The sequence below is a fragment of the Daucus carota genome, chromosome 9 (assembly GCF_001625215.2).
Source record: "Daucus carota subsp. sativus chromosome 9, DH1 v3.0, whole genome shotgun sequence".
NCBI lineage: Eukaryota > Viridiplantae > Streptophyta > Magnoliopsida > Apiales > Apiaceae > Daucus > Daucus carota.
This window is the reverse complement of record NC_030389.2, coordinates 30046048-30055831: the sequence shown is the minus strand read 5'-3', so window position 1 is coordinate 30055831 and position 9784 is coordinate 30046048. Positions and strand designations below refer to the sequence as shown.

At 35.1% G+C, this 9784-nt stretch overlaps 1 protein-coding gene across 4 annotated transcripts; it reads left to right on the top strand.

The window, feature by feature from the left end:
- The first annotated feature begins 294 nt into the window (after positions 1-294).
- Positions 295-8977, top strand: LOC108192380 (chromatin assembly factor 1 subunit FAS1). Of its 4 annotated transcripts, none has more exons than XM_017372214.2 (13): positions 295-488; positions 1500-1954; positions 2408-2507; positions 3040-3187; positions 3278-3401; positions 3659-4026; positions 4143-4460; positions 5263-5344; positions 6749-6889; positions 7186-7596; positions 8208-8345; positions 8540-8591; positions 8689-8977. In XM_017372214.2, exons 1-13 carry the CDS (start codon positions 329-331, stop codon positions 8832-8834), a joined length of 2643 nt encoding a protein of 880 aa, XP_017227703.1. In that variant the 5' UTR covers positions 295-328; the 3' UTR covers positions 8835-8977. The 4 variants fall into 4 exon arrangements, with proteins under 4 accessions (XP_017227703.1, XP_017227705.1, XP_017227706.1 ...); XM_017372216.2 differs by having other exon boundaries at positions 463-602; XM_017372217.2 differs by lacking the exon at positions 295-488 and adding an exon at positions 1198-1301.
- Positions 8978-9784: the final 807 nt, after the last annotated feature.

Genomic DNA, 9784 nt, shown 5'->3' with positions numbered 1-9784 from the left:
ATATATTACGATTGTGTTATCTTAGATGGCTTTGTTTTGGTGTTTGATGTAATCTTTTATGTTTTCTTCTTTTTCGCGGAATTTTATTTTTAATCTGGGTTTTCGTTTTAGTCATTAAAATTTTATTGACTAAATTTCTGAGGCCATTTCTGCATGACCTTTGCTTAGTCGGTAGAATTTTTTTGAATGAAAGTCCTCTTTTTTTCTTATTTTCTTATTTTCGCGGATTTTGTTTTTTATTCAAATATTTTTTTTCAGACATCAAAATTTTTATCTCATTTTACGTAGGATAATTCGACATGCTCTCTAAGTAGACAATTTCCTTTTCATGTATGAAAGAAACTATTCCAATCTATTTGATATTGTATTTCGATACAATTCACTTATCTTAACGTTTTATGAAAGGGAACGTTTTCCAAGGCAAACGAGCATAACTTGTCGAAAAAGCGCCTCTCACCGGATACAACCATTACAACTTCTGAACCCAGGTATCATTCATTTCACCGACCCATAATCTATCCTATTTAAAATTACTATTCATGTCATTTCTTCATCTTTCTTGGCGACTTCTCCTTTAGGTATATAAAACTTGCGCGAGTTTGGTAAGTTTTCATCCTCTAAACCCTTAGATTTTGTTATTTCATCACTGTTACGAGTTTCGCATCCATCAATTGCGTTAATATATTTGCTACTCATTTTATATTCCAATGAGTTGAGGTCTTGATGATCCTTAATTGTTCATAAAAGATTCTGTGTATTGATGTGATATCACAAATTGAGGAATTCATCCTAGTTTAAACTTTGATCACCCCAATTTCCTCGCAATATATTTACAGCCAAACACATAATTATTTCATTTATACTCGACGATTCGATTCAAGTGAACACAACCTTTATCGATCGCGAAATACGACCCGTTTCGGTTACGGACCAGCGAGTTGTTACTTGTGATGTCATTTTAGCGTGACTTCCCTTTTTTTTTAATACAGGTTGCTGAATACTGGTTGTATTTATCGTGAAAAAGGTAGGCCCATTTGAATTATTCGGCAAAATGATGGGCCTCTTTTCTCACCAGGCCCAACTTAAAAGAAGCACAGTTTCAATAAATAAAATAACTGGCGCGAAAATAGAAATTTTTGGAGCCGAACCAAAGATTTTCAAATGGCGGGAAATATATTTGGGCCTCTCTCTTGTGTGTATTAATTAACAAAACAAACACAAGCACACACTATACACACACTGAGAATAATATATACACACGAAGAGACACAAGCACACGCGAATCTGAAGTTTTTTTCTTGGTATTTGTTCATTGTAATCTGGTTATAGTGTGTGTAATTACGTGATTTACGCGGTACGCTTTTGATTTGTATCTATCTGTGTGATGTGATTTTGTTGTTTTTATCATTTTGTGATTTCTAGGGTTTGAATTATGTTTATGAGTTTAATTTATGTTGATTTGAACGATTTAGATGCTGAGTAGTTGTTTTTGTGATTAGTGTGTCAGATGGGGGAACCGATGGTAATTGATTTGGATGAGATGAATAAACCGGAGATGAGCAGTGCCAAGAAGAGTTTGAAGCGGAAGCGAGTCTCGATGATTGAGAGTCTGAGTAAGGAGGATCGGGAGGCGAGGATTGTTGCGTTGCGAGAGGAGATGAGTAGTTTGTTTGCCTATTTTGGGGAGATTTTGGAGGCGAGGAAGAGAGATGGAGTGGATTTGGGGGTTTCTGGTAATTCGTTGATTGCGTGTTTGTTGGAAGAGAGTAGGTTGCCCCTTTCGAAGCTTGTCGATGAGATTTACGAGAAAGTGAAGGAGAGAGAGGAGGATGTTAGTGTGGCTTCTGTGAGGAGTTCTGTGCTGCTTATTGGTCAAAGATCGTTTTACGGATTGGCGAATGTCAATGCAGATGTATTGGAGGATGATTCTGAGGCTTGCCTTTGGTGCTGGGAGGTGAAATTTTGTGTCTTCTGTTCAATTTTATTTTTTAATTTGTCTATGCTGATATGTTATCGTTGTTTGTTTCTATTAGTTTCACTATAATTGTTGATTCCATCAAATATAGGAGTGGATTGAAATTCCAGTTGTCTAAAGTATTCAAATTTCTGTATTGCTTTTGTGTTGGTCTCTTGAGTGTATTTGAAAATTTGGTTCTTTTTTGGTGAAAATTCTATAAGCTACATTCTGTTTCTGATATGTTTTCATTGCATATATATGAAGTGAAGGATATTGTTTATCAATTTACCAACTCATCTTGCCAAATTAACTATTACAATAGTGAAGAAGATATACTCTCCTTATTGAATAGTTTGCCATTTTTGTGTACCTTTGTTTTTGTGTTACTGTTCATTTCCCGTGTATTTATTTTTTTCTTTGACTTAACAAGCATTCGTTTTTTTGCCCCAGACCCGAGATCCAAAGCTGATTCCAAAATCAATGCGTGGAGCACTGAAAATTTGGCGGACATGTCGAAAGAAGATACAGGAGAGGATAACTGCTGTTTCTGGTTAGATAGTCAATCACTATACATTTGTGTTTACTACTAGTTTAATTGTATTGTAGATATAGCATATTACTCTGTCTTTCTTTTTAAATTATTACATGGTTATGCCGGAAAAGTACTACAATAAATGGTTATATTGATATTACCAAGTCAAGTTCACTGTGTGTTGATTTCTGTGTCATCTTTTGCTATTATGTTTGTTAGGCAATTGGATTTAATTATGTTAGGAGTGATTTCTAAGCTAACTTGCCTTTGTCCAAAGTCTTACTTTCTAGTTTGTGTAGCACAATTTATGTGCCCATAAAACAGTTTCCTAGCTTAAAATTTGGTTCCAGTCTCTTACTTAAGAGAGATAAATTACCTGTATGTATCATGATATGGGTTTTCACTTCTTGCTTAAGAGATAAATTTGCCTGAAGAGTAACTAAGATCTTGTTTCTGATTAATTTTAAAAGGATTAGAATCTACATGCTCTATATTATGTTAGATATTCAGTAATGGTTATTCTCTGTGCTGCGGTTTGCCTGCGTTTCAGCATTGATCAGTGCTCTGGAGAAGGTTGATCATGATCAGACCCACAGACAAGAGTTGACAAAAGCTTCAGAAAGGCTCGGAAAAGTTTTAAGCGAGGCAGATATCCGTTTATTGATAGGAAGCATGGTACAGAAAATTGGAGCTGACATGTATGCAGATTTTGGAAGTCCTGTCATGTAATGTTGTTCCTATTCCTACACTCGCCTCCTCTCTAAACTGAAAGTCTTCTATTGTTGTAGGGCTGAGAAAGGTGGGAAACGAGAGCAGACTTTGTTGATCAAGCAAATGGAAAAAAACAAGCGTGAGGCCGAGAAGCAGAAGAAGAGAGTTGAGCTTGAACTTCAGAAGGAAAAGTTGCAAAGTGTAAGTTACTCTTTCCAGCCAAATAATTTCTTCTGGAATAATCTACTCGTTCTTTAGGTTTCTGTAGGGCATTATGAAGTCATAAGATGTTTAATTTTTCAGAACTCTATTCTCAAATTCAGTAACATTTATAATTTTTCAGCCTGTTACTTGACACCCCCCCCCCCCCCCCCCCCCCCCCCCAAAATCATATGAATACCACAATTTGGTAAACATATTCTTCATATTTTTCTGATTTAACTTTTCGTGAACTGCAGGAGAAGGAGCTCAAACGGTTACAAGATGAGGCTGATAAAGAGGACAGACGTCGCGAGAAGGAAGAATCTGAATTAAAGAAACAGCTAAAAAGGCAGCAAGAGGAAGCAGAGAGAGATCAACGACGTCGTGAGAAGGAAGAAGCTGAACTGAAGAAGCAACTAGCTCTTCAGAAGCAAGCAACACTCATGGAACGCTTCCTTAAGAAGTCGAAAAATAGTCCACCCTCTCAGAAGGCGGCATCTCCAGGAGATATAAGAACTGCCGATTTACCTCGTAACAAAGCTACACAGGTTCTGGAATCAGTCACTTTGTCCATGGACTCAATTCTTTCACAATATGATGGAGCTGGGGCTGAAAATTTATGGAAGTAGGTGGCCTTCATCTGTTGTATTTATGTTCTTCCTGGAACTAATAAAGTTATAAGTAGATGAATTTATCTATCCTGGTGTCTGTTAACAGTTACTATTCTTGCATATGCAACAGGTCACACTTGAATTCTTGGCGCTGCTCAGGTCATTCTATTAGGACTGACAGAAAACAGCACTGGGGCGTTCGTCGGACACCGAAGACAGAACTAATTAAAGAACTCAAGCTAACAGGGACAGAAGAACATTGTGATGAGGAATTGATCACGGAAAAGCTAGCTGATGATTCTGGTGAAAGTAATAGCAATTGCAGGGAGTGTCATACAAATAAAGATGAACCAGTTTCAAAAAACTTAAGCCGCAGGCGAATGAGGCAGTTGTTGCAATTTGATAAGAGCCATAGACCTGCATTTTATGGCACTTGGCCCAAGGAAAGGTGTGTTATGTTTGCTGAATCATTTGGCTACATTCAGAATATATGTAGACTCTTTTATTGTTATGGTTTTACTTGAGTAATTTTTTGCAGAATTCTTGATATCTCAACAGTATTTGATTATTTTTTTTATTTTTTTTGCCAAGAGTATTTGATTATTTAGTCCTGAATACGATATGAACTTTTAAGTACCACTTGATCGTATAGGGGGAACTAGAACATGTAACTGTGAAACATGTTTTACTTGCCTGTTTTATGTTACCATATTTTTTTGTTGGCAACCTTATTTAATGAATTTGAGCCAAATTTTTGAAGCTTCTTACTTTCCTGATTGTGAGTATGTGCGGGTTTTTATGTCAAAATAAAAGAATGTGCACAGCTCTGTGATGGGCACATGTTTCCAAGCCTGTAGGAGGTCTAAAGCCTCGTTATTATTGAGCGTTTATCCCCCAGAAGTGCTAGAATTTAAGAATATGAAAGATTAGAAATTGTACTGGGAATTGTTCTTTGTAAGGAACTAAAAGCTTACTGCATACAAAAGATATACTTCCATTCATCTAAATATAATCGGGCTACTTGATTCTCATTTATTGTTTTGCAAATTAATTTACTAGAAAATATAAAGAATCAGCATGTTGTAGTACACCACTGCTGCAATGCAATGTTTTTGCAGGTGAACAGATTCAGACCTTTCTGTGTTATGAAGTGTTTGTGTCCTTAATTTGAAAGCTATCTACTAAAAGATAAGATCACGTATTCATGTTTGAGTTAGTAATATGTTCCTAATAGTGTGTTTTTTATTCAGTCAACTTATTAAACCTCGCCGGCCTTTTAATAAGGATCCAGACTTGGACTATGAGATTGACAGTGATGAAGAATGGGAAGAGGTATGTACACTTTGATGCAGAGCAGTGCTCAAGATTAAATCTGAATGCTATTACCCCAAAGAAAACTGCCACTTATGGTCCATTTTACTCTCATATACTCCCTTTGTCCCATTTAATTCTATATGTTTCTTTTTAACTGCTCGACACGCATTTCAATGCTCTCATAAAATATAGTTCCATAACTTATTTTTGAGATTTTCTTTTTCTGTATAAAAATATAACATCCAAACTTTAATTCAGATAAGAAAAATTTTAAAAATAGATTGCACAATTACACTTTGCAGAAGCATTAAAGTCCGTGCCGCGTCCTCGTCCCCCAATGTATACTACTCAGGGGGACGGAGGGAGTATATGCTTAATTAGTTCTCTCAGGTGTTTGAACTGTTTAAATCAAGCATTGACCCGGGAGATGCCATATATATGTAATATGTTAGTTATATATAATAAATATAAAAAAGCAATGATATTAAGAATGATAAAGCATATTATGTGTATATAAATCACTCTCCAAGCCATTATAACTTTCATTAAACTGTCTGTTAGTCATGGCGATATTAGAAGTGACTAGTTAAACTGGTCTTGCATTTTGTAGTTATGCATTCTGGATCAATAATTCACTCTATGAGTAAGAGCAAGTCCAATAGGTTACCTATTTCATTACTTATATATAATATAAAATGGATCCTAGTGTGTCTTAGTGATTTAGGTAATCTACTTTTAGTGTCAACTCCAATAGCAATCCCTATATTTGTTCTCCTAAGATTATTTTAATGATAAATTTGAGAGAGAGAAAGGGAAAAAGATGGAAAAGACAAAGAAAGAAGGAGAAAGATGATTATTTTATTCATAAATATTAAATAGGTAATGGCTAGGGATTACTTATAAATAGGTAATGGCTAGGAGATTTGAGATTGTGCTAGTGATTTAGGTAATCACTAGGATAGTGTTGGAGTGCATCTTTTTGAGACATTACCTAAAAATGAGTTTAGGAACTCATTTAAGTAACCTATTGGACTTGCTCTAAGCATAATATCACAGAAGTAGCTATGTAATAGCTGGCTGAGAAAGAGGCTTGACGGCACCAACAATTGGAGCTAGAAAAGATTTGGTTTATTAACGGAACTGTTTAAACTAAAGCTCTAATGAGCTTTTGCGAGTCAAATTTCTGGAGGAAGTGTATAAGCAATTCCACGAAATCAACACATCACTTGAGCCATAATAACTGTCATCGAAATATTGTGTTATTAGAACTTAAACATAGTTTTGACCATCACTTGGCACATAAGTCTATTAAGATAATTTTTGCCCATAAAAAGCTATAGAGCTTAAATTGAACTATTTTTCATTTCACTCAAAATGATGTTTTCCATAGCTCAATCAGTTTTTCTGGGCTAATAATTCTAGGAGGAACCTGGTGAAAGCTTGTCAGATTGTGATAAAGATGATGAAGAAGAAATTCTGGAAGATGGACCTTCTAAAGCTGAAGAGGAAGATGAAAGTGAAGATGGCTTCTTTGTTCCTGATGGATATCTTTCAGAGAATGAGGTATTTCCACTTTTGTAAGCTTCAGTTTTTAGCATAGTTTCAGTTTCATTAAATATATAATGTCTAAAGTTGTAGTAGTGGCGGTTGTGCATTTGCATTATTGGTTTAGCAGTTGGGTTAGAGTCTTGTCTTGATGGATTATGGCCTAACCTTGTGAGGTTTTAAATGTTTCATAGAGCTCAACATGATATCATTTAACAAAAAAGTCAATTTTAGTCGTGATTCGGTAGAATTTTATGAAACACAAGTAATTTGCGGTTGATCTGTATTTCATTTCCTGGATCTGTGGCATTCAGGGAGTACAAGACAAAATGGAAAGTGACGAAGATTTGGTTCAGGCAGCCAACAGTTTGTCTAGTTGTAAGGCGGACAGTGAGGAACTCTCAGTGTTTTTTCGCCAGCAGAAGTATCTTCATAATTTGACGGAGAATGCTCTTCGAAAAAGTCGGCCTTTGATCATATCAAATTTATTGCACGAAAAGGCCATACCAGTACTGTGTGGAGCTTCTAAAGGTACATCAGAACTTGAACAAACATGTCTGCTTGCCTTGAGTATGCGTGCTCTCCCTAGTTATCCTACTATAGAGATATCACTCAGTGAAGATGTTAAAGATGAGAATCTAGAAGCTAGCCCATCAAGCAATAAGGGGAAAACCACACCAGTAGCCGATACAAAAGCTATACTAGACTCAGATTTGTCCGAGATGGTAAGTTTTGAATTTTATTGAGTTGGCTATAGAACTGATAATTGAATTGAAATTTGGACATCTAGCAGTATGCTACCTTATACTGTAAGATACTCAAGGATGTTAAATACTTTAATGGCCTGTTTAGGAACTTGGATTTGATTTGAAATCCTGGATTACTGTCAAATAACATGTTTGGATACTCGAAAAAAGTTGGATTTTAATTTGATTTGAAATCCAAACATTCAAATACTAGTCTAAAGCTGAGAATTTGAAATGACACCTTAATGATGTCATTTGAAATGAAATACATGTTCCCAAATGCAATCTAATGTGCAATTATGGATATATTGGAAGTACATCAGAGTATGGTAAATAAACTCGACTGCTCATGAAATAGAACACATAAGTGCAGTAATGAATATTTCTGGTTGACCCTCATTACCTTGGCTTTTGATGGTAAAAAGTTGTTAACTGCACTTCTTACTTTTGACCTGTTTAACCCATTTTTTCATGGTCATGTTTGTACTATGTACTGTGGGGGACATTAAGTTTATTAGGGGTCTTTAATCATTCCTCAGATTGCAGTAGCATAATATACTTTGTGACTAATATTGTATTTATTATCTCAGGTGCCTATCATTCAGTCCAACTCCCAGGGTATCAACAAAGTGGTGAATTCATTACAACAAAAGTTTCCTGATATCTCAAAATCCCAATTAAGGACCAAAGTACGTGAGATATGTCATTACACAGATAACCGCTGGCAGGTAGTTCAGCTTGATCATGCTCTATTTTATTTGTTTTAATTTTGTAATTATTTTAGAATGAAAAGTCCTTTCTAGTTCTGCTGTAGGTTTGTTTAATTTGACTGTAAAGACTCTACTTGTGCTAGCTGAAGTTTGTTATGACATAATGCTTACAACTTCAGGCTACTAATGGCAGTTATTTGCATATTATGTAGGTCAAGAAAGATATTTTGAACAAGCTTGGGATGTCACCTTCCCCATCCCCAGGTAGGCAAGAAATTCAAGGCAGTCCATAAAATCATAAATTTCCCAAAATTCCAATAATGTACTGAGGTTAGATGGTTTTTTCTCTCAAACTTTGCAGATACAAGTAAAAAGAACATGAAGAATATAGCTTCTTTTTTCTCCAAAAGGTGCCTCCCTCCTGAAGGTAAAACTGAAAACCAAGTTGAGGCCTCTTCGACTCCCCCAAACGATCAGCTCTCCAATTGCATCCAAATCGACACATAACACAATCAGTAGCCATCTGTTAGGTGATACGACATATCGTACATTTGTTTCTGTCTGGTGTATGTTTATTTTCATGCAAATCATGGTACATGTATGCATATCTACTTTTGAAGTTTAATTTTAATGGGACTTGTTTTGCTTTACTTGAGAGTATGAACTATGCCCATTTCCCGGCAAGTAACATGTGAATCTGCAAGTTTTGGGTGTACACTTAAAAATCTTTCAAGTTCTTATGCCTGAAAAACATCTTGTTGTGCAGTTTACATAGTTGTTGTGAGGTATTCTGTGAAAGGCACCAACTGTGACTTAAATAACACGAGCTAAAATAGTTGACTTATCTGGTGCATTAGGTTTATGTATTGTGAAATGTACTTATTTCCATATTTAAGTAGATTTTTTTTTGGACGTCAGTGCAACTCATAGTCATAGATGGTGATTTTTGCTACGCCACAAAAGTTTTATGAAAACACTTTCAACTAAATTTGTGTATTTCACTGATAGCATTTTTACAATATTAACCGAATAAGGAAAAAGTAAGGTCTTTTGGTTCATGATTAATAAAGTGCATCAGTGTTGGGATTTTTAATTTAATTAATTTAATTTTGACATAAGTAATTTAAATGAAACGCTCTCAATCTCGATTCTCATTTACGTAAACGTGAATCCAATATCTACGATACTTGCAATATTTGCACATACTCAGGCCATGTAACTGCAAGCATATGAAGAAGTATATTATCAAACGACGTATAATTTTTTATTATTGAATTAACTAATTTATTAAAAAAAACTGGTATCTCTCGAAAACCGTACACGTAAGTATAACAATATTGTTTGTATTTGGTTATTTGGTTTTTGAATAGATTCTTTTGGGGGAATAAGTGATTTATTTCTATACATGAATACTATTAACATATTTAATTTAGAAAAATATTATATCAATATGAAAT